The sequence below is a fragment of the Dipodomys spectabilis genome, unplaced genomic scaffold, assembly GCF_019054845.1.
Source record: "Dipodomys spectabilis isolate Male_0828 unplaced genomic scaffold, ASM1905484v1 ptg000095l, whole genome shotgun sequence".
Taxonomy (NCBI): domain Eukaryota; kingdom Metazoa; phylum Chordata; class Mammalia; order Rodentia; family Heteromyidae; genus Dipodomys; species Dipodomys spectabilis.
Window position 1 is genome coordinate 14,570,696 of NW_024870772.1, and position 26,705 is coordinate 14,597,400.

At 32.7% G+C, this 26,705-nt stretch overlaps 1 protein-coding gene across 2 annotated transcripts in view; it reads right to left on the reverse strand.

The window, feature by feature from the left end:
- The window catches only part of Pcdh17 (protocadherin 17), a 95,850-nt gene that overhangs the window by 49,568 nt on the left and 19,577 nt on the right, over nucleotides 1-26,705 (reverse strand). For both annotated transcript variants that reach the window (XM_042685747.1, XM_042685748.1), the window contains 2 exons: nucleotides 12,880-12,938; nucleotides 12,574-12,746 (listed from right to left, as the gene is read on the reverse strand). In XM_042685747.1, the coding sequence (XP_042541681.1) occupies nucleotides 12,574-12,746; nucleotides 12,880-12,938 (232 nt within the window). The remainder of the gene's footprint in view (nucleotides 1-12,573; nucleotides 12,747-12,879; nucleotides 12,939-26,705) is intronic.

Here is a 26,705-nt window from a genome sequence, read left to right on the forward strand (position 1 = left end):
CTAGAGGGAAGGTTGGTATCCTCAAACACTAGTCATCTCAAATATAAAAAGTTTCATTTTCAAGAGAACTAACTGCTTATGAATAACAATACTAATACACTGGTTGATACTCAAAAGATCTTTTCCCTGAGAAACACAATATAAAATTCCTTAGTCAACAACTATTTGTTGTATTTTTACTTCCTTTACTTTACTCTTACAGGGTGAAGTACTTTTTATGTATATCATGAGGTTATTCTGTACAATGAGCATTTCCTAAGAATTGTCATTATCTCTTGAGTCTTAAACTACTGCTTCTTGTAGAGATTTTAAAGGTCAGCTATCAATATTAAAACTATTGTTTACTAAGCATAGGAATTAGAATTATAACTCAAGGAGAAGACAAAATAAAACAATTTCATCACTCATAAATTTTAAAAACCTAAGAAAAAAACCCAGAGCAGACAAATCAATTTTCATAATATATAAATTTTGTTTCAAAAGTAAGCTTGGTATGAAAAGTGAGTTTATTTTTATTCTTATAAAAATCCTAAATGTGTTACTGAAAATACTTCTGTATTGTGATTAAACTTTTAAATCTGCCAACTACTTTATAGTGTCTCCAGGCAAATGTTAATCATGTTAAAGCTATTACAGGGTGATGGATTTTTTTTATGTATTCAGTTGAAGTAAGAGCCTCAACTACATCATTTTATTATGATTTTATAGGAAAATGGATAAAATAATTCCTCTTAATTGTAGATAACATTTTTCATTACATTTGAATCATCATTATTTTAACTTATTCTCAAGATTTTAGGTAAGAAAAAATCACAATATACAAATGTAGCACAAGTTTACATATTCTTTGTTTGTAATTTAAAAGTAAAATTAAAAGTATTCATTTGATGTTAAAAGCTAACTTGAACTGGTAGTTCATATATGTTATTCACTTGGCTCATTTAATGTGAAAATTCAGGCTTTTCACTACAAAATTGTTATTTAGTTTTGGATACTGTAGCCGATTTCACCAAGGGTGTTAGATAATGTATGTAAATTACCATATCACCTTTCTACTATCTAGAATTTTCTTAATTCTAGAAAACATCTCATTCTAGGTAAGATAGTAATATATATCATAGCATCAGCTTAACATTTGTCAGAACTATTATTAAAAATAATTGATATAAAAATTATATTAACCTATTCAGTTTGATGTATTATCAATTCTTATTTCTTAGTTTTTAAGAAGTGTATATGCTAAATAGTGGCCAGATTAGTTTTTGACAAAATAATGCCTTACAGTAGACCATTTTGTATTTTCCTTACTTCTGTTTTTGTTTTTGTTTGTTTTGTCTTTTTCATTTCAGATGGTCATTTATATAGAAAGTGTTCATATAATGTAAAAGACTTCATGCAATGATGACCTCTGTTTAGTATTTTGTAGAGAAGATTATGAGTCCCTGGAAATTATGTTTTATGTTATTTATCCCATTATAATATTTTCTTTCTATTACAAGTTTACTCCTCATTATTATTTAATGATTATCCTTTTTGCTAGTCCTGGAGCTTGAACTCAGGGCCTAGGCACTGTCCCTGAGCTTTTTTGCTCAAGACTAGCACCCTACCATTTGATCAACAGTACCACTTCTGGGTTTTTGGTTTTTCTGTTTATGTGATACTGAGGAATTGAACCCAGGGCTTCATACATGCTAAGCAAACACTCTACTACTAAGTCACACTCCCAGCCATGAGTATCCTCTGGTTGGCTCAATCCTTTAATATTTCCTTCCGGATAGACTGTTTGCTTCATGTCATACAGATATTATTCAGCATTGATAATCAAATAATTTTCTATCTAAGCCCTTGTTTTCTCTAGCTACTCTATCCCAACTTCATTGCCCTTTTCTTCCTTATTTGCTGTTCTTGAAAAGTCAGGGAACTTTGTGTCTATAATTTCTGAGCGTACTTCTGTGATATACCCTATTGCAATATCTTTTCATTGTTCATCATAATTTCCTCTCCTAAAATCAAGAGTGGTCTGCCAGTTGTCAGACTATGCAGACATTCCTTATTAAGCTTCATTTTCTTAGAGTGCTCTGAAAAACTAACATTGTTTCTCCCCTGCTATCTTTGACTACAGAAAGGATAAAGCTGCCTATTTTCCTTACTGATTGTTCCTTTCTATTCATTCTTACTTTTTCCTGTTCATTATCTAGATTTGCCAAACTATTTCTTATCCTGTAACACTATATACAATTACCATATATGATTATTATGTTTATTCTGCTTACTGAATTTCTTCTATTAAAGTAAAAATCCAGTAAATTCCATCTCATATGAAGTCTTCAATAATTATCTGTAGTCTGTCTCTCATCTTTGAAGATCTCAAGCTCTACTACCAATCCCAAACAGTAAAACATTATTATCCACAATTTGTTAAATGTTTACTATTCTATTTACAGTATTAGAGTATTAGTTTCTTGAAATCATACTTCATGATTCCTGAAAGGGATCACTAGGGACTTGAATCTTCATTGGAAGGTAGATTCCATGTGAGAAGGCATACTTCTTCTTTTACTTATTCCTCAATTTATACCACTTGAAACAGTTCTGGGAATCTAATAAAGATCTGTTGAATAAACATTCAGCAGGACAACTAAGATAGTCACATATGCATAGGGGACATAAAAAGAAAATTAGTTAAACATTCAAAACATTGTCTCAAGTGAATTAGTTTTCCTTCAAAACAAAAAGTTTCACTTTGTGCTTTTATGCCAATGATGCCAGATCATAGTCAAGAGTGTGTGTAGATCTAATCTGTGAGCCATTTAATACAATTGTATCAGCATAGCTTTGTCTTATAACAAAACAGCAGTGTCCAGGTATATGATCAATTATACTTAGCTGAAAATGAAATCTGAAAACTCTAGACATTATCTAAAGTTTCCTGGATGTTAAATTCACATAGAAGAAACTCAACTTGGTAGGTTGAAATGTTGTGTTCTGTTAGGAATCTGTCTGGGTCCTTATTTCTTTTCTTTTCTGTCAATACTCTTTCTAAAAATTTGATTCAAGCATAATCCAATGCCAATGACTTCCAGATGTATGTGTCTTGAACTCTCTCAATGCCAAAGTGTACTGCCATTTGCCTTTTCTGATGCTTCTTTCTGGATGCCACAGACATTTCTAAATGAGAATGTTTAAATAAATATTCCCTGTAGTATCTTAATGCTGTTCTCACCAATTAGTAAATTGAACCATTTTCTTCTCCATAACAGAAATCATACTCACAAGAAGTCAGTTTTGAAAACTACCTCAGTTTTCTGAAGGTTCTGTCACAAATCTGAAGTTGTTTTGTTCTTATTTTATTAGCATCTCTGAATTGTAAAGTTTCACTTGATCCATCACTTTGTCATTTGCAGTATTAAAAAACCAATGGTCATTTAGAGAAAGTTACCACATACATGTTCACAAATTATAACTTTTAATTGTAGCTTTATATATATATATATACATATATGTATAAGGTATATACTTATATCTATGCATATATGTAATTAAAATCTTAAGTCAAGTAGTATTCATTGATTTCAACATCAAGTCCTATTTTCACTTTAGAATTCTTTAACTGAAAATTAGTTTTAAAGTAAATACTATGCAAGCTATGATCATTGAAACAATATGCATAGTTCATGACTTTTTTTTTTTTAGTCTTTTCCTTTGGTCATTCCTTTGGTCACTTTATTTCCATGGACTTCATTTTCTCCTGCCTAGGATTATTCCCCAAGCTTTCTAATTGTATCTCTGTCTACATAGTCATTGTTAGAAAAAAATTTCTCTTTATGAACATTTGAACTACCTTAACCATACACTTTCAGTGACTCTCCAGCAGGCTTTGCATCACTGGGCTTGGAGCCACCTCCCCAATCTCACATCTGCCATCCTTAGTCTCCCACACCGCTTCTCATCTGCTCCTTACAGTAACTTGCCACACATTGCTGACTTCATCTGTGCTTCTAAGAGTGTCCTGTCAACCTTCCTTCTCTACTTTCCTTTTGCCAAGTGCACAGAAGGTTCAGCTCATCTGTCTCCCATTCCAGAACTCTCCAATCTCTTAAATCTGTCCTAAGTTTTAATTTTCATCACTCTACTATTTGTGTGGAATTTGTTTTGCTGCATTAACCTCATAATTTATGCCAATTTCTTTTCAACTACAATGGGAGTTTCTGGTGGACCCATTCAGTGCCTAAGTTCATCGTTCTTTCCATTGGGACAGTTATCATTTATAAAAGAAAGAGGGCTGGGAAGGTGGCTCAGTGGAAGAGAGCTTTCCTTGCATGCCTGAGGCCTCAGCACCACATAAGCAAAAAGAAAAAAGCCGGAAGTGGTGCTGTGGCTCAAGTGGTAGAGCACTAGCCTTGAGCTGAAGAACTGAGGGACAGTGCCCAGGCCCAGAGTTCAGGCCCCACGACTGGACCCAAAAAAAAAATTTAAAAAAAAAGCTGAAAGTAGTGCTGTGACTCAAGTGGTAGAGCCCTAACCTTAAGCTGAAGAGCTGAGGGATAACGACCAGGCCCAGAGTTCAGACCCCACGACTGGACCCCCCCCTAAAAAAAAGAATGTGTGAGTGAACAAATGAATACAAGAAAAATCTCTCCTGCAGCCACCATGAATTAGGGCTCTAAAGTGTCAGCAACCAACACTTACATATAGATACTGTGCACAGACTGAAGCAATACATGCAATCTTAATGCTTAGTGATAATTTATATAATAAAGATGATGGCTACATCTAGGTGATATATTTCGTAGTCCTTTGGGAACATCTTTGTACCTTATAGAATCAGGAATCCACCTCTCAAATGCGGAACCTTAGGTCTTTAGGGTTATAAAGAAATAAAGTGTGCCTTTTGGAAACATTAAACTCTCAACTGTGTGTTATAGGAAAGCGGTGGTATAATAAAAGAACTCAACTAAAGAATTATACTCTGGGAATATGTCTTACCCCGACACCAAGATGAAAGCTACAGAATCACTATTCCTACCTATAAAATAGAGGAATTATTGTTTAAACTTTCCTTTTTACCCTGTATTGTGAAATATATCTTTAAAAATAGAAGACTTGTAATATTAGCATATACTATTGAAATAAAACAACAGAAAGTATCTGGGGTGCACTTTAGATCTACTCAAGTAATAAAATTATTTTTTTACATTTCTTAATTAACAGATGAGGCAAGAATTACACTGAACTTTTATAGTTTATTGGCACACTTCTAATTTCCTAAGAGTATGAAATGTTAGTAAAGGATACTTTATTCTCAAAAATTGTCAGTATTTAATACTACAAAATGTATAATTCTCTTGTTTCACTGGGATATTTAACCAGTAAAAGTATTGCAAGGCAGAGGAGGCTTTTGAGACTATGGAAAATATTTTTCCCATATATGTAATCAAAATGTTTAACAAAATTCTTTGCTGTGCTATTATTTAAAGGAATAGATTCTCAAAATTACATGGAATCTACATGTAAATCATTCAACACTTACCAAGAGATTTTATAATGAGCAACAAAAGTGAGAGTGGTAAGACCTCTATTTTCATGATGCCAGATGCTGGATTTTAAAAACAGATGTTTGCACATGAGAACAAGATATGTCATTGAAACTTATAAAGTTACATGAACTATGAGGCTATAGTTTAAAAAGCAAAAATAAACTGAAGTTGTTGTCAATTTAGTGAATACTTTATCCAAAAAAAACATGATGTCAGGGAAATAGTGAAATTCCCAAAGAACAACACAGGAATGTGGAAATATTGACATTGAGATATTATTAGATAAGTGGTATCTAACAAAATTTTAGAGTATGCAAATAATAAGTTCTAGCAAAACAAAAATAACAATTTCTTAAATGCAACTTATGTGAATTATGAAGTAGGCTTGCCTTTAAATATCTGTACAATTTTCCTGATATTAAACTTTTCATAGTTCCTTCTCATTTTTCATATGTGACAATACTATTTCTTTTCATTTCTATGGTAAATTTACTGCTAATGAATTTATGTCAGCACTAAATTTAGTATCAATGATTGGCAGATGTCTGCTAAGAGGACAAAAGCTGTCATTGTCTCTTTATTCTGTTTACCTAGGAGTGGATTTGCAGGATATAGAAAATGGAAAGGTCTGAAGAAAAGAATGGCTAACATAGAAGACAGAACTTCAGGAACTATTATATAGAACAGAACACAGAATGCAAACACAGAACTTGAGCACGCAAAAGTACCATCCTGACTACTATTTAGAGAAAACTGAAAACTCAGGCAAGAAGGCGTTCAGCCTCTTATAACCTTCTCCCAACATCTAACTTCTGGTTGATACTTGCCCAGTGGGCAAGAGCCTTTACTCCACTATGATCTTCCTTGCAGTTGTGCAAAAAAGGTAATTCTTGAGGTTGTTATTTAGTTGTAAAAGTGGAATTAATTATACAAATCTGCATTATTTGGTATTTCTACCACTCCCAATTTTTCATGGGTCTTTTGAACGTTATATTTAATAAAGGATTCTCATTTTGAAATGTTTTCCATCCATAAAATAATATAAAAAGTCATAATTTCTAACCGTAAAGAAAGGATAAGTGAGCCCATAAAGTTGAAAAGAACAATAGATATCATGAGGTAATTAAATACAATGGGATATTAGAAACAACTTCAATGAAACAGATTCTACAGAGCCAAATGTTCTAAAACATAGTCACAGCAGAAAGGATTGAAATTGACTGCTGCATAGGCCTTTAGTTGGTGGTGTATTGCTGACAACCTTGGTACAAATTGTCAACATATCACAATGCGCAGTTCTATTCAACTAGCTGCAGGCTTTAAGGACTTTCTTTCTGTCAATTATCAAATATTAGAAGGACTGGTTATTCTTGGAAAATTGAGAACTGTTACCTGGAGTGCATAGAAATTACTAGCAAACATTTATGCAAATGCACATTTATTACTTCGAAATCAAGGGAGAGTACTGACTTTTAGGAAATGTTTATTAAATCTTTCAGAATGAAAAAAATTACTACTAACAATCATTTACAGGGCTTCAGGTGGTTAGCAATTCAAAGATAAAGTACTTCTTGAAAGAAGTAAAATGGTGAACAATATTTTGATGCATAAAAATTAAGGTAGAGCCAAGGGGCTCATACCTGTTATCCTAGAAACTGAGGAAACTGAGAACTTAGGATCTATGTGCAGAATCAGCCCATGCAGACAAATGTGCAGTTAACCAGCAAAAAGCTCAACATTGATGCAAGGCAGAAGGGATAGAGGTCGGCCTGAGTGACAAAGCTAAGCTAGACTCTAAAGCTTTGAACTCAAGCCTCAGTATAAACAAACAAACAAACAAAAATAAAAAAAAGTATCTTCAAAAACCTTGAAAGTGTTGTTCTTTATAAAATTATAATTTTCTGTTTATAATTAAAAATAGCCTTATGGTACACAAATGAAGAGAAGAACGGTGGGCAAATGCAGTCATAATATTCAGCGTAAAAAAACTGAAAATAGAACTAAATGAACTGAGGGCCTATGAAGGGCTGGGAGAGATGAAGGAGAATGGTGAAATGGTGTCATTGATAAAGATGTATTCACAAACTAACATGTTGAAACTCCTTTACACCACTATTTAATGAAAAGAAGGAAATAACATTATGTGTATTGTATTGCGTTTATTTTACTTTGAAAGTCAATTTTCTTATCCTAAAATGTAAAAGTAAAATAAGAGCACATTCATTTTGATTTGTTTTTTGTGTTGTTATATCTATACATCTATCCATCCATCTATCCACCCATCCATCTATTCTACATTTCTATATTTGACAAAAGAAAACATGAAGAAAAATCTACTTTCCTTAAACTGGGCACAACGATGCATTCACATTGAAGAACTAAGTACATTCTTTGAAAATTAATTTGAGCATGGTAAAACAGATTAAAACCACTTCTTTCTACTTGAGGCTTTATTAACATCAAACCTTAAAGCTCTTATCTGCACTGCAGTTCTTCCCACCTCCAATTACTTGCTGAATCAAATATTTTTTGCTAAAATAATAGACAATACATTCTAGTGCTATGCATTTGAAAATCTTTAGCTAACAGTAACAAAAATCAGGAATAGGAAAGAATTAACTCTAGCAAAGAGGAGAGACAAAATAACATTTGAACTAATAAAATAAATTCTCTAAAGCCCAATGTCATCTCTAAAGGAATTATAACACTCACAAAGGCACAAATTATTTGGAATTGTTTTTCTTTTATAAAAAGTTCAAATATTTTAATTGTGAAAGAAAATCTTATTTTTTAAGTTGAGATTATTGCAATAGGAACAACTCCAAATAAAATAACACAAAACTATATGAAATATAATATTCTGCTTGATTTTCCTATTGAAAATGATACAATAAAGTATTCAGCTTTTAGTAAGTGACACAGTAAAGCAACAGGATTCCTTTTATTTAGCTCTTAGGTTCTTTCTCACAATATATTTTTTTGTCTATTTTCTTTTAGCAGTCTTTGAAAATATTAAATACTAAAATGATTATTTAATATTTGAAGGCTGCATGAAATAATTACTCACATAGATGTCAACATCTGTCATCAGTAAAGAAAGATAAGTGAATACCAGAAAACTGGCACTTGAAAGGTATGTACGGGGGTATACTAAGGAAGAGAGGAAGGAGGAAGAAAATATAATCATAATATTCAATGCATACCCTATAAAATTAAGAAAATTAAGAGGATGACTGGGGTTGTCAGGGATGGGAGGAATGATGAAAGGGTTGACATCAATCAAAATGCATTTTTCTATTAAACCTAGTAGTTAAATGCTAACACCTTTGTACACTTACTTAGATAATAAAAATACAATTAAAAAAGGAAGACATATGCATTGAATTATGTGAAGCCTTGTCGGTCATGAAGCTTTCAAATAAACGAAGAGAAGAAGTTCACTAAGACAACACTGGCCATAATTCAACATTTTTAACTTATTTCAGGGTAATACTCATATGAATAATATAAACTACTGACTGACAGGGCAGCCTCTAAATAAAGGTTTTTGTTGGTGTTGCTGCTTTGTTTCTGTGTTTTTGTCTTCTTTCTTATTTCAAATACTGCCTTCATTAGTAAATACTGCTTAATATTATTTAAAAAAAACACTCAAGCATAGTGCTGGTGGTTCACCCCTGCAATCCTACCTATTCAGAAGGCTGACATCTGAGGATATGGTTCAAAGCCATCCCAGGCAGGAAAGACAGTGAGACTCTTATCTCCAATTAACTAATAAAAAGCTGGAAATGGAGCTGGAGGTCAAGTGGTAGAGTGGTAGCCTTGAACAAAAATGCTCAGTGACAGCAACCAGGCCCTGAGTTCAAGATTTATGACTGGTGTGCACACACACATGTACACCTGCACACACACCAGACACAGACCCCTACAGACACACACACAAACACATACACAGTACTCAAATCTCTTAGGTATGAGTAGGACAATACTGTAAATATTAAAGTTAAATTAAATTGAAAGTATGTTTTAAGTACTGAGCAATGTACAATGAATTGTGAGTTGGTCAATCAGTGGGTATGAAATATTTTAATTTTTTTCCTCATTGTTTTCATATTTTAACTGAAGTTATTGTTTTTGGTGGTGGGTTTTGGGTTTTTTGTCTTTCTTTCTTTCTTTTTGACCAGTAGTGGGATTTAAACTCAAGACCACACATGTAGATTGTTAGAATGGGAGGTCTTATAGCAAGACCAAGAATTAAGCTAAAATTTGCTATACAGGCTAGCAAATATCCTTGAGCTCTACATTGTCATATGTTTAGACATTTCAGGTTAAATAGCTAATTCTGGGATGCAATTTCACTGTTCATGGTAAGGAGCAAGAGCTCATTGAGTTCTAATCCTCCTCTCTGAATGTCATTAGGTAGACAGAGAGCATAGATAAATAAGAGACTATAAGAGAGATACTATAGATAATAGATGTTGAAAAGAAATAACCAGATAGATAGATGGGGAGACAGATATGGTGAGAGATGTATATTTCATGTAGGTGTGTGTGTGTGTGTGTGTGTGTGTGTGTGTGTGTGTGTGTGTGTGTCTAGAGAGAGATAAGAGAGAGAGGATAAAGAAAAAGAGACAGAAAATCAGAAACAGAGAAACACAGAGAGCTCTTCTAACCCTATTTGTCATGTAAGATTAAATATTTAAAGGCAGGATTCATTTCATTTTTGACATTCTTAAAAATTTCTACTGTACCTTCTATACTCAATATTTGTTGATGTAATAAATGAGTATAGAAGGTAAAGTAGAATGAGTAAATTAAGTTTGTAAGTTAAGGAAACATTATAACTAACTTTAAAAATTATGTTTTAAATTAGAAATCAGTTTTTCTCTTAGCTAATGCATATATGACCTATGTGTAACCTTCAGATTAATAATTATCCCTTGTATTTATTAGTAGGAAAATATCAAAACTCTTTCTGAGACATTTCTATTGGCATTCTCATTGTTAATATTAGTAATTATTTCATAGGTAATATTTTTGGGGGGGTCCAGACTTGTGGCCTGAACTCTGGGCCTGGGCACTGTCCCCCAGATCTTCAGCTCAAGGCTAGAGCCACAGTGCCACTTCGGGCTTATTTGCTGCTTATGTGGAACTGAGGAATCAAACCCAGGGCCTCATGCATGCAAGGCAAGCACTCTACCACTGACCCACCCTCCCAGCCCTTCATAGGTAATATTAACTAAAGTATATGTCAATTTTAGTTTTCCCATAAAAATAAAAATTATATTCTTAAGATGTTAATTTTTGATGTAAAACTGATAAAATAGCTTTTTATTGTAACTTACATTTAGAGAAATAATAAAGGTGACATCTCTTTTTCATTAAATATATGCCAATAAAATACATGGATTAGTTTTCACAGATGATAAGGAATCAGTGTTAATGTGAACAGTAAGTTTTTAGGCTTTTTTGAACTGATTCTCTTATTATCTAAATTCCAGTGATGTGATAATATTGGTAAACTATTTACCCTTGATGAATAGTAGCATTATAATACTATTATGAATACTACTTAATGAATCACTTTATAAATCATGCTCAACTTCATAATGTATATTCATATATCAATACCCAACAACTATCATCTAATATGTGCCTAATTTTTTATATTATAAACACACAAAGTCACCAGCCATCATCATCATATAACTCCTTTCATATAAGAATGCCAGAGTTGATAGGAATTGTGTATATTAGACAAATATTCTAATTGGTTGCAGTAAAAATAAAATTTCAGATAGTATTATAGCATTTCTTAGAAGATTGTATGGCAAAAGATTACAAAAGAAGTCAATAGTCTAAATATGTATTATTTAAATAAGCTTTTATAGGATTCATTCTAAAAATAAATCCAGCAAAATTAAACTTAGTACATACATATTAATATATGCACAAATACTCAATGTGTCATTTATTACTGTTTTGAATATATGTAAGTAAATATATGAAACATATTAATATATTTGTATTGAAATTATGATGTGATTAGAAAATTAAAAATTCTATACACAATGCTTTATCCATGGGACTACAGATTGCATTCTTAATAGAAATTTGAATTGTAGGATTCATCAATCAATACTTGACCTACAAGCCATGGTCACAGTATTTAAATGTAGTTTCTAATTTTAAAAAAATAATATTAAATATATATTCTATTAATATTTTGAAGTCTATCAGGTAATCTAACTTGTAACTCTCACATCTGATTTGCAACAAATGTTTTCACTGTTTACAATAGAATATTAAAAAAACTATTCATAGCTTGTCTTATATTTAAGAGCATCTTAATTACCTTGAAAGAATAATTCCCAAATAGTTTCATGGTGCTGGAAACATCAAATGCATTATAAAAAAATACAATATAGCAATAAGTTCTCAGAAAAAAACAATGTCATTATTTCATTATGTCTATCAGTATAAGTTTATATTCATCTGGTATCTACATCTTTAATTTAAATATGTGTAAATTAAAACAAAAAGCCAAAAGTGTGGCCAAGCTATTATTAGACTTTTGAAAAGCCATTTGAAGGTAACAAAAGATGAATTGACATTGGCAATAAATATAAAATAATCCCAATCAAGTTTCCATTTTATATAAAAATTGAGTTCACTAATATAATATAAACTAGCAAATCACAATGTCCAAATCTAGCTAATACATGCCAATATTTCCCTGTCAGTAAAGTCTAAAATAAGAATGGTTAGGAAATAGCCACAAAAGAAGCAGTCTAGTTACTGTAGTCAACTTCTTCTTTAAAGAAGATTGAAGGCTGCTCTCTCTTGGCTTTCCTGTTTTCAGTTGTGATCATGATATTTAATAATTACTTTTTATCTAGGGTAGTTGTGGGATTTTTCAGGTTCCTTGCTGAATTATCAATGTTCAGATCCACCGTGATAGACTTCAACTCTAGAACTAATAGGTTGAGACTGATTGCTTAAACTTTACACTTTGTAAGCATTGGAAGACTTCACTCACCTTGTTCAAGTGGTTGGTTTTTAGTTGAAGTAGTTTTCATCTTGAGTGCCTCCCTAACAGACATGTCACAGCAGGAGCCTTTGTTAGTGTCTTGGTCACTGTCAGCCTGATCACTGTCCCCGTGCCCACTGTCTCTCAGGCTGGCTCTCTCTGGGTCCTTAAACGTGGAGCTACTGAAATACATATAAAGAAAAAGAAGAGAGAGTGTTGTCTCTACCAGTTTAAATCTGAAGTGTAGTCTCTTGCAAAGCAATTTTGACACGAATGCAAATGAAGAAGCTGAGAAAGTTATTTAATAGGCCTTACCTTTGAACAAACTGCTGCCTGCTGCCCATGTAATTGGGCTCTGCGGGAAAATTGTCTGTCTGTGAAAGAGAAGGAAAAAAATACGTATAGTTGTACACTGGACAAATCTCCTGCAGAGCAACAAGATTTCCTAGTGGAAAAATGATTAATAATTCAAAAATTCCCTTAATCTTCAGATTTGTTCATTTTAATTAAATTGGAAATTGCTGACATGTAATTATGTACTCAGAACAATTAAATGATTCCGGTCCACAAATTACCTGTTAAAGTAAACAATGAGCCTGTCATAACTGGCATTCTCCGTTAGTACCAGGACAGATAACACTGTGTTGCTTCATCATGTAGAGATTAAGATAGAATATTTGTGGGAGGAGTGGGGAAATAACCTAATTTCTCCAAATTAAAAGTGTGAATTATTTAATAATACTCATTTTTAAGCATAATCACATCATCTCCAAGATTCTATGCCTTTCTTGATGGGATATCACTTCAAGTCATCCACTCCCCAATAAAAAGGCAAAAGGTTCTTTCCTTCAAATTTTGTCAGGAATGGATCTAAATGTGTCACATACGGTGTATCTCATCTCTAACTCTTCCTCTCCTACAATCCAATTATGGGAATTCTATACAAACAATCCAATGGAAATGGGTACTACTTCTTGGTTATAATCAAATAAAATAGAAAAAAAAGAAAAAAAATCACTTAAAACATGGAAAGTAAAGATATTAAGAAACCAATCTTCTTTTGTGGTTGTTGTTACTGCTTCCCAACTAGCCTGGAGGTCTGCCAAATAGAACTGAATTCTCCTTGTATCATGGAACAGAGTCTTTTGGGAGAAAGAGACTGGATCTTTCATAGATCTCCCTATACTGTACATTCATACACGTTACTTCTTCTTGCAGCTGACTGGGTGACAATGCTGCTCCTGTTTTCTGCGTCACTTCATATCGCCCCATTATGCTCAGGAGCAGTTAAGGGGTTAGTACAAGACCATCCAACACACAAGTATCCATGACACAGAGGGAAGGCCATCCATGCGCAGAGGGCCCAAGGTAAGGTGTCTTAGGGGGCAATAAGTCCTTTCTTTGCAAATAAGGCTAACTTAACATAAGAGGACTCTTTTTTTTTCTTTCATTTTACTGCAGTCATTCAACTTATTTGGCTTTGTGAATTACTACTGGGAAAATATGTGAAGACAAATTACTTAAAATATTGTATAAGTTTAATTGCCCACATGAAGTTTGGCAACAGGGAAATCCTTCTCCAATTTCTTCTCAGTAAGCTTTTTACTTTTTAAACCAAATAACCTTTCTCAAATGGCATGCAAGAAGAATGTGAACAAGGTAGATTCATTTCTCATGTCTCACCGTCTTTCACTAATAGTTGGCAAGAGGCATTTCTCACTAACAGGTACTAGTTCTTAGATTCTGTGAAGTATCTTAATTTTGGTTTCCATAATGAAAAAAAAAACTCTTTACCTGTAAGAATAACTTTTCCTTCTACTAAAATTATCAGTGTTAACCAATAGAAGTGGCAAAACTGTTTGCAAAGAAATGTTGCCAATTAAAATATGATTTATTACAAACTCTAATACAGTTGGAGTTGATCAAAAACACATGTCCAAGCCCTTATCTCTATCAGTTAAAAGCTAAACCTGAATGTTTTAGAATACTGCAAGAAAACAGAAGGGTATTTTAAACTGTAAAGAGAAACTAGAGGCTTAAATAGAAATATAGGTACTATTATAATTAGTCTAGTGGTTTTATAAAATTGTTTTAATTAAGTAGAATCTCATAGGATATGAATCCCTATCCAGTCAGACAGAGGGAGAAAGACTTGAGAAAGTTCTCTTGTTCTGTGAAGGACAGTCTTTAAAAATGTTTGCATATTCTCAAATATCTGATAAAATATAAACAAGAAAATATACTTCCCAATGAGTGAAAAAGCTAGATTATGTGTATATATGTTCATAAATATGAATGTATCAGGCAATGAGCAATATCAAGCTATAAAATGCAGTTTTAATGATAAAACAAAAAGAAGGAAGAGAATGAGTGATTTAGGAAGAAAAGGAAAAGGGAAAAAAGCAGAGAGAAAAACAAGAGCCAATAGGAAAAGTAGATAGAAACAAAAAGATGAAGGAGAAAGAAACAGGACAAAGGAAAGTGAAAAGAAATGTAGAAGATAAAAGATTTTGTTTATGATCATAGATTCACAATAGATAATTTTAACTTAACATGTTTGTCTATAACAGTATCAGAAGTTTGTAATGATGCCTGGACTCAGAGAATAGAGTGGATAGAAGTGTGAGAGAGTCTGTGTCTACAAAGTTAGCATAATAATATATCCCAATTGAGCCTAAAACAAAATTACAACTAATTCACAACTTTAAAAAAAACATTGGTTAAATATAGAGTATTGTTTTCATTATCAAGGCTTCAAGGGAGTCGGTAAAATCATTTAAAATAAGCTGAATATAAAGTAACATTATTTGCATAAAAACAATAATGTGAATGAAGAAAACTTATGTATCCCAGAATAACTTAATTTAAAAAATGAAATTTAAATTATTTTATAGCACTTTAAAATTTTAGTGTTAGCTTACACAGTTATGATCCTTGAATCTTAAGTGTTGGAGAAAAGTAAAATATGAGATCACACCATTTAACTATTTAGGTCTCAGCAGAATATTTTCATGTATCTATTAATAAGCCTTGAAAGCGTCTTTTTCCAGAAAAACTAATCACTGAGTTGTTTCCTTCTCAATTTAAGCCTGAACACAATGATTTTAAATATTTTATCAAGAGCATATAACTAATCAATATAAATGTGCACCTTAAGTTGATGAGTAGACACACAAATATTTTCAAGCAGATATTTTAAAAAAGCTTTAGTTAAAAAAAATTAGCTGAAGTAAAAACTTTAGCTAAATATGGTCTGAAGGAGGTGACAGTTTCATTGGATGTGACTGTTTCTAGATTATTTGCCATTATTTGTTTCTTTGCTAGTACTCAAGAAAATTATGGTACTTTTATAAATGATATGCAAATCAGAAGTTTTATCAGCAGTAACCAGCAAGAAACTGTTTGAATTGAAAAGATGGCACATGCCTGAAATTCCAGCATTGCAGAGGCTGAGGAAGAAGGGTTGTGAGCTCAGTGTCAGCCTGGGCTACATAGGGAGTTCCAGACCAGACTGTGCTAAAGGGTAGAACACTGCTTCAAAAATGAGTAAGAACTAAGTTAAATAAATAAATATTCCTAAGGTATGCCAAGCATCCTGAAAGGTTAAAGCATTTCAGAAAGGTAAAAGAAATTGGACAATAAAACTGAATCATATTGCCTGAAATCAGAGTCCCTTACTTTTAAAAGAAGATTGATTTTATATGGTTACCCATATGTACCTTAAGAAGTTGGTCAGAAAGGAACATAGCAAAAGAGAGCAAAAATAATTTTTTAATGATTAAAATATTAAAAATAGACACTTAAAATATATCAAGCTTTTGACAGAATTTGATATCTATTAATGATAAAAAAAATCAGCAAAAGAGGAAAGGAAGAAAGTTTCTTTAAAGAGAATCTATACATAAAAAAAAGATCTAGCTTGCATTTTATTTAATGATGAAGTTCTGAGATTTTCCCCTAGGAAAGAGGTCTACTCTTTTCACTTCAATTCATCATTGTACTGAAATGCCTACAATTTTCAAGAATGAAACTGGGCTGGGAAGGTGGCTCATGGTAAAGCGCTTGCCTTGCATGCAGGAGGCCCTGGGTTCAATTCCTCAGCACCACATGAGCAAAAAGAAAAAAGCCGGAAGTGGCACTGTGGCTCAAGTGGTAGAGTGCTAGCCTTGAGCTGAAGAGCTGAGAGACAGCGCCCAGGCCCAGAGTTCAGGCCCCACAACTGGACCAAAAAACAAACAAAAAAAAAACAAAAAATGAATAAGGGCTGGGAAGGTGGCTCAGTTGGTAGAGCACTTGCCTTGCATGCATGAGGCTCTGGGTTCAATTCCTCAGCACCACATAAGCAAAAAAAAAGAAAAATGCCAGAAGTGGCACTGTGGTTCAAGTGGTAGAGTGCTAGCCTTGAGCTAAAGAGCTGAGGGACAGTGCCCAGGCCCAGTTCAGGCCCCATGACCAGACAAAAAAAAAAAAAAAGAATAAATTTTCACACACATTGAAAAGGATAAGGATGTTCATAGGCAATATCATTTTGTTGTCTGTGACTTTTAGAATATATTATTGGTTAAGTGGTAAATAATGAAGAGCATACAAGCAAATATTTCTAGAATTAATAAATGAATTAACCAAGGATTCTTTATTTAAGCATGTCAAACACAAATCAACCCTTTTTCTAAGGATAAGCTATTTGAAACCTAAATTTTAAAATAATATAACAACTCTATAAAAACCAAACAGTGAAAAATGTATATCCAATATCTGTATAGGATCTATATAATGAAATTGAACGTTTCTATAAATCAAAGAGATCTAAATAAGTGGAAAGCTAGTTAGGACTTATGGATCAGAATATTGAACATAGTAAAGATATCAATGTTCCCCTAAATAATCTCAAATGACCTAGTCCACTTTTTTTGGTACATGTAATTCCACCTTAAATTCATAGGGAAATTCAAATGTGCCTTAGCAGCCAAACAACTTTTAAAAAGAAGAATTGACATGAAGAAATGATGCTAGTCTATTTTAAGATTTATATTGAAGCCAGGTGCTGGTGTCTCATGCCTGTAAGCCTAGCTACTCAGGAGGCTGAAATCAGAGGATTGCCTTTCAAAGCCAGCTGGGTTAGGAAAGACCAGGAGACTCTAGTTTCCAATAAACCACCAGAAAACCGGAAGTGGCACTGTCGCTCAAGTGGTAGAGCACTAGCCTTGAGCTGAAGAGCTGAGGGATAGGGTCCAGGCCCAGAGTTCAAGGCCACGACCCCCCAAAAAACAAATAAGCAAACAAAAATAAACAAAATCAAACAAAAAAAACATTTATACTGAAACTACACTAATTAAGACTACACAAAATTGCCAAAGGATGGACACATAATTGATTCTAACAGAAGAGGCTGTCCAGAATGGACAGACACAAATGGCCAATGATTTTGAAAAAAGTGCAGACACAGTTCCACAGACAATCATCAGCAAACCATGACTTACATTTCACACTTTATACCATACATGTACCCACATATTCACGTAAACAAAGATCATAGACCTAAGTGTAAATTATCAAGCATTATAGAAATAAAACTAGTAGAAAATCTTCATCAAGTGATCTTAGGCATCTGAGTTCTTAGACTTGACCTAAAAGTATGATCCAGAGAGGAGTTAAAAAGAAAATTGGACTCCATGATGATTTGGCAAAAGATACTGCTAATGTTATTTAAAAGTAGGCTGTTGAATACTTAATAATCTCAACAATACTGTTTACAAATGTATGGAGAAGTATGAAAACTAAACAGTACAAAATCAGGAAACACTTAAAGAGTCTAATCACCATGTATACTATACTGGTGGCAAATGAGCATGTAAAAAAATTCATTCACTAGAATTAGTAACTGGTGAAATATAAATTACAATTATAATATAATGTTATATTTTCATTTGCTTTAATGAAATTTAAAAGTTAATAATGCTGAAAAGAATTAGGAACAATAAACTTCATAAATTTAGGAAAGAATATATAATTGTACAGTTTCATTGAGAAATAATTTAGATTTTTAAAGTTACTATTCTTATTGCTGTTATTATTATGCCAGTACTGGAGTTTGAACTCAAGGCTTCACAGTTGCTCAGCTGGTACTCTCTCACTTAAGACAGGCTTGCAGCCTGACATTTTGCTAGTAATTATGGAGATAAAATCAAGTGGACTTGTCTGCCTGTGTTGGTATCAAATCAAATCCTCTGGATCTCATCCTCTTTAGTAGCTAGGATTACAGTCACAAGTCCCTGTTATCCAACTTGGAAGATTCTTATAAAGTCAAATGTAAATGTATTATATTACTCAAAATTTCCACTTCCAGGAACTTACTCCAAAGAGATTATTCTCACAAGAAAATTTGTGTGTGAATACTTACAGGAGCTTTCCTTGCCAATAATTGGAATAAGCCAGTTATCTTTCAACAGATAAATAAACCACCATACATACATGAAATAAGACACTATTTAGAAAAAAAGTTTAAATTGTTTCAATAACCTTGGTGAATCTCAAAAGTGGTATGTTGATGGACTAAAGCAACTTCCCACCAAATGCATACTATATAATTCAGTTTATAAGATTTCTAAAATGTATTATAACAAATAATGAATCAGTGGTTCCCAGGGGCTAAAGGTGAGGAATACTGACCATTCCTTTGTCTAAGGAAACTCTTCATGGAAAGAACTGTTTAGTGCCTTGCTTTTCTCATGAAACTACATATAAAAATTCATAAGAGCATAATTTTCAAGGATCATCTTACTGTATATTAATTTTAAAGAAGAAATAATATTACCCAAGATCTATCTACTATGATCATCTGTATCCCATGCATGCTGGATTCTTTCCTACCTTCAATAAAATAGTTACAAAGGTACACATTCTTTTATTAAACCTTCTCAGTAAAGAGTATTTCAAACTTGTCTTTTGACAAGTTAATGAGCCAACTTTCTAAACTTAGGTAGAAAGCCCATATTCATTTGGACAGAATATACATGAATTTGGTATATAAAAATCTTTTTAACCACATTAGGTAGCCAGGTAACTTGAGCAATGTAGTAAGGAGTCACCTTAACTATTAATTACTTAACCTGAATTTCATTTCTTTCAGAGATTACTTTTATTAGCTAATTTAGTTATACAGGGGGGAAATATTTTTTCTTGTGTGAATTTCTTGTTCTTCAGCCACAAAATGAGTTTTTAAAGTGAAGATTTGTGACGGTCATCAACTCAGCAGAAGCTATATTCTTTTTTTTTTTTTTTGGTAGGTCTGGGGTTTGAGCACTGTCCCTTAGCTCTTCAGCTCAAGACGAGTGCTCTACTGCTTGTGCCACAGAACCACTTCCAGTTTTCTAGTGGTTAATTGGAGGTAAGAGTCTCATGGACTTTCCTGCTCGGGCTGGCTTTGAACCTCGATCCTCAGATCTCAGCCTCCTGAGTAGCTAGGATTACAGGCAAGAGACATCGGCATGTGGCTAGAAGCTATCTTCTTAAAGCAGAAACAAACATGGAGGAATGATGGTAAACCATGTTCCATCTTCATTGATATCGTATGAAATGATTGATATGAAAATTATAATTATTTTTTCCATTAAGGGAAATTGTCAAATTGATTCTACATTTGGAAGTGCTTTAATAGCAGACCTTTGTAAAGACTGAAAAGATATGCAATGTAAAGTGATCTGCTTGTAGTGATAGTCTGTAGACAAAACAATATTGTTGCCACAATAATTTTACAAGGTTGGTGATAAACTGATAATACAATCTAAAATGTGACTTACATGAGATGAGGTTTGCAAATTTCTAAGTTAAATCACACAACTCCCATTAGAACTTCTTTAATTTTTTGAATATTATGTGGGATGTGATTATGCTATGAAATTACAATAACTAGATATGAGTGAGAAGTTTGAGGAAATTTCTTGGACTTCAATAAGACAGGTGTAGGATAAGGAAGAAAAATATTTCATCATTTTGACTGTCATTTTTAATGAATTCTAAGGAAAAAAAAACACTCAGAATACTAGTCTTCAATTGCATCCTGCAAAAGGAAGAGACAAGAATAATGTGAGCAATAGAAGCTTGATTCCATAGTTAGTTTTTATCCCCATACACACTAGTTAAGCAAATATTAGGAGAACTTGATCTGTAATTAGGGTTATTCCACTTTAGTAATTAATATCAAACAATAATCTAGATACTTCAGTAGGCAAGGTTTCCTCACACTATCCATTATAGACTCAAAGGACAATCAGAAAATGTCCTAAGGAAGAAATAATTTGATACATCACACAGCTCTGACATTTTGTGCATATGTTAAATACAAAAAAAAGATCTGGTTGCATATGGAAATAAAGAAGGCTTCCACTGGAAATTCATTGACAAAGAGACCATAATGTCTAAAAATGAAAGTGGGTCGTTTAACTCTGAAATTATCATGAAGAGATCAGCTTATCCCACAAACTAATTTGGGGTTGAAGTGAAGTAAACAAAACCATTTTGTCTCAAAAGTAATTGGCTCTAAGTATGTGTTAAATCATATTATAGGTCCAAGGAAACTTGAATGTTCAGTGTTCAGATATAAGGGAATGAAATTTTAAGAAAAAAAATCCCTTTGAATTGAGTACATAGGTTGATTGCAGGCATTGATGTTATGAGCTTGAAAACAAAACAAGTTGAACTTTTCCCTTAATTCAAAGGCACTGCTTTCCACATTGATAGCAAACATTCTTTTTGCAGCAGACTAAACACAAGGGAGTGTTAAGAGGCAAATAATTCATGTGAAGCCTTTTCATACCGACACTGCTTCTGATAGTATTGCCTTCAAAAGAATATATGGGATGGTACTTTCTACACTGCTGAAGTAGGCAGCGACATTTCAAGGCACTTCTTATAAAGTTATCTGACAGCACCTATGGTTTTGGAGATTTTAAAGTGTATGAAGCATGGCAATAACTGTATTTATCAGTGGTTTGCAAAATAATGCATTTTATACAAGTGTGGTGTGGTAGACATTTGTGTTTTGTTACTAAAAGGCATAATAAAAACATTAGATATTTTTACCACATTGAACAAAAGCCAGTATTCCTTTAAATTAAAACTTGGAGGATAGGAACAATCTATACCTTGCAAAATAGGATTTTGAAACTACTGCTGAATGCTGGCTATCTATTAAAATTTCTTGCAAATGTTGGATATTTATCATTGTTATTGATTGATTTAACAGAAACCTTGGGGGAAATCATCTTTGATAAGAACTAAGAAAACTGAGATAATCTGAAGGCAAGATGTGTGTCATATGCTATCTAAAGAAGAGCTGTAAGCAAAGGAGCTATGCAGATGTCACAGAATGAAATATATACTTGCTCCTTGGCAATAATATTGTCCTAGCAGCATATGTCTTAGTAAAGAAAGCATTCTTTAGTGCTATTATACCAATACTTTACTTCCATCATTCCTTCTGTGCACTCAACTTCTCCAGTCCAGCTTTAACCAACATCAGTCTTCCCTTTATGGCTCAATGGAAGAAGATGTCCAAAGCTAAATTCTGCTTTTTGCAATTTCCTAGTGAGACTCTTGTCTCTGGAGACTCCACTTTCTTCCCCTCATGCTCTCTTTCCCTCTCTAAAAGTATTGAAGGATTACCCCCCACCTCACCCCCTCCACTAGACATAATATCTAATACTAGATTCTGCACAGGTGTATCATCAGGGTTAAGAACTAAAAGGTTATATGTGGTCAGTTAAAATTCATTCCCACTCTGAAACATCTCAGCAAATGAAGAGAGAGAAAAGGAGAAGGATAAATTAGTGACAATAAGTTTATTATTACCACTATGAACACTGAGTCTTTGGGTAGGTGTATTTTCTTTAAATTATGCTTTTTTTAATATTAAGAAACTTTCGAATAAGTGGAGAGATTTTTTTTACAGACTAAATGATTTAGAATGAAACCAATTTTCAGCTTAATTCAGTTAGCAATTATTGGCATGCTTTAAAGTGTATTGCACTGAATCTAAATGTGTTTTTTTATATCATGTACAGTATGTAGTGAAAAATATGGAATGCACTCTCTTTTATTGGGATCTCCAAATTAGTATTACTCATTCTTCTCAATTGTTGGAAAAGATGTAATGGAATTATTATCACATTTTTTCTTTTTTAATTTTATTTTCTTGTAAAGATGCTGTACAGAGGGGTTACTGTTACATCAGTAAGATAATGAGTACATTTCTAGTTGAGCATTGTTACCCTCTCCTCTGTTTTCTTCCTACTATCTCTTTCCCTCTCCACCTCCCCAAGTTCTGTCGAATGACCTTCATAGAGTTCTGTGTCATACACCAGATTCATTATAAAATAGTAAATGTTTCTGGAGATGGCAATTAGCAAGCAGTTACCCTCTTCCTCTCTGAACCAATGCACAAAAATAATGAACCATTCTAATATTTCTAGAAATAAGTTGATGAGAGAAACTAATATAAGTTGCCTTGAAAATCCTCCCCCTCTTTGGGGGTCAGTCCTGGAATCTGGGCATTGTATCTAATCCTATTTTTTGCTCAAAGTTAGCTCTATACCACTTGAACCACAGCTCCACTTCTAGTTTTTTAGTGGTTAATTGAAAATAAAAAAGTCTCACAAACTCTCCTACTCAGGCTGGCTTTGAATTCTAATCTTCAGATCTCAGCTTTCTCAATAGCTTGGACTATAGCCTGAACCACTGGTGCACAGATTTGAATACATATTTTAGAAAGTGCTATGTATAAACAAAAATAATATTATCAAATCTAATAAAAATTTTCAAAGACTTTCATAGTCTTCATTTCTATATCTTACGTAAGATTATCCAGATATGGTGAATATATCAACTAGATTTTAGTTTGATAAAAGTTGGGATACTTGCTATCAAATACTTTAATGAATGAGTTTAACTGTATTGCTACTTACCATCCTTATATTCTTACAAATTGTCAAAATAGGCATTTTTGAGAACTTACCTTATAAATGCAAAAGAAATTTAAGATGTTGCTTTTAGCCAATCATTACTAAAATGTCCAGACAAAAAGACTTTTAAGGTGAACCAAATATATGTATGATAGACTATCTGTTGCATTTTATCAGTTTAGATTTATTTTTCATAATACTCTGACATTCAGTGAACATAGATAACCAATCTTGGTTTTCAAGTTATAAACTCATTAATCAAAAGATAAAGTCAATTATCACTTCAAAATTGATGGCACTTTGAAAAAATAAATAAATGAAAATAAACCCTCCAGTTTCCAGCATAGTTTTGTATTAGAGTTTCAAACAATCAGTTTTACAGGTTCATTCTAATTTATAATTTAAAAAATAAAACAAGGGGCAGAGGAAACTCAATGGGAATTGGTCTGATGAATCACCTTTCTACTTTAAGCTTTTAATTCCTTATGGTTATAAATAATAATTCCCATAACCAACTAATTAATCAGTATGTTTTATTATGGCTAGTAAAGATATACTTTGGAATGATTTTCCAATTTCCCCAATTTGGGGCTTCACAGGTAACTTTCTAGTTTTTGGAGTTTAATTTTTTAAGACAATATAGATATTTACATGCCCAAATAGTTTGTCTATTAGATTTGGATTTCTTATTTCAAAACAATATAGTAATTTGAAAAAAAAACCTGCAAACTTCCAAAGAATTGCAAAGAATTATCCTTAGAAATTACTATTATAAATAGGATCTCTAACATTTAAAGGAAAACTAATTTACAAAATTTAGTTACTAGACTATTGCATTCTTTAAATAAAAACTATAGGATTTAAAATATGTGATTCAATGCAAATAATATTTTTCAGTAAGTAATCACACTTGAAAATTAAAGTGCCCTTAATTAATGGTAATGTTGTTATTAAACATCAGCTTAAATGAAATATCTCTGCTTACTAGTGTCACTTAATATCTAATTCAATACCTCAGCTTACTTTGTTTGAAGACTTTAATTCCAAAATATTTCCTGATAAAAGAAGTATTTTTTTCATCTATTTTGTAATTATAGACAAAAATATTGACTCAATTAGGAATTGTCTAAAATAAATAAGATATAATACATTTCTACAGAAAGATTAAAAAATGGATGAAATATTGCTAACAGTATTCCAGTATTACTTGTAACAGTGTTTTACTCCTGACCCATGTTATTTGAAAATTAAGTTCTATCAGAAGTCAGCCTTCCGCATTCACTTCCATGTGATCCTTGATGACCTTCTGATGCAGTGACAGAGCAGACTTGCTAGAGAAACTAACCTGATCAGACTGTAAAAATATGTACATGTATATATAAAAATAGGTATACTATATATTTACATATATGAAGCTTTGGAAAATCAAATCTCAGTTTTTACCATGAAATTAAACTCTTCTCTATTCCTTCTACAATAAAGAATTTTTATATTATCTGCTATAATTAATTAAGCCATAGGCAGAAACAACCCGCTGCCCCCGCCCCCCCCCCCCCACACACACACACATACAGGTAAACCTCACAGCTCATTTTCTTTATCTGTAAGGCAGAGAATAGAGAGTTCCATTATGGGAAGGAAAAACAAACAAAAAAATACCATAAACCATGCAGTTAGACACCTGAAGTCTCCTGAAGTGTATGCCAAATTTCTCCACAGGGTGACCTAGGATAAAATCAGTACCAATTCTTTACCAGTGACATTGTTCTGCAACTCTTGGTTATCCCACAAAATTTGCCCCTCCAATTGGCCAGGGTGTGTTGCTCTTTACTCCCTACTTCTTTACCTATTTTACAAGGTTATCTTGGGTTTACAGTGCAGGGCTTCCAAACCCCTTATTTCCTCTCAGTCTTACCTACAGGACCACTATAATTATTTTTGTTTTCGTTTTTGTTGTTTAGAGAAGAAACAGAAGGGTGTGGAATTCATAGAAGGGTTAACTGGAGGCTCCAAAATGAGTAATTACCAATTTCTTTGGGCTCTGTAATTTTGCATGCTATCATTTGATATAAGACTCATCAAACTATATCGTACTGTATTTCCCCTTCTGTTCTTTGTTCCTTATCACTGTAATATATATTGTACAGACTTGTTATCCTTATCTGAATAATACTTGTTAATAAATGATTCCCTCAGAGATCCAACACCAGGTCAGACTCCCTGAAATAACTTCGCTCCTTTAACTTCTCATAACTGAATTTAAAAGAAGCAAAAACAATGATGTTACTGAAAAAAATTTGTTCATAATAAAATAATTAAAACCAGTTCTGTGATTAAATTTGAAACCCCTGTGTACTTTCTGAGATGTCCAAAATTCAGAAATACTATTACTACACAGGAACAAGCTAGAGAACTGCTTCGGATAATTTCTGGTCTTGAGTTTGAAAGAGCTAGAGAACTGCTTCGGAAAATTTCTAACTTGAGTTTGAAAGACCCTGTGACATTATGCTGTGCATAGGTTCGACCAGAGATACTCATTTTCAGTATATAGCAGTTGTAAAGAATTCTACAATTAGTCTTACAGTCTATGGCCTAAGTTGCAGTATATAACAGCAGTGATTATTCATGCTATATGATATGCCTTCAACAAATACATGCCCATTTTGAGATGTCCGGTGGTGTGAGGAACTGTAGGAGTACAAAAAGAGCTCTGAACTCTGAGTCAGAAGATATTAGTTTCTAGTTGGCTGTATATACATGGACAGTACCTCTCAAGTTAATTGCCTTACTATAAATGAAAAATGGGTGAATTCAGATGTGATTGTGTGTCCATATTTCTAATATTCATTTTCTTAAAACAATTTTTTGTAGAATAATTTCTTAATTTTATATCTGGCATAAACTTTTCTTTTGCTGTGACTCCCTGTTCAAAAAGCACAATTCTTTAAGATGACTTAGTGATGTGTTTTCACTTAAGAAGGGATCCTTTGAGTTTAAGAAGTTAAAGATATGAAGAGACCAATTTGTTGAAGGCATTCTACCCAAAATAATATGTTCATTTAAAAGGAAAACATACAGGACTAAATCTGGCTTAGAGAATGGCAATTTTCAACAAAATACTAATTTCAGTAAAATTTTTAATAATCAGGTGTTTTGTAATAAAATTCGAGTTTTACATGATTA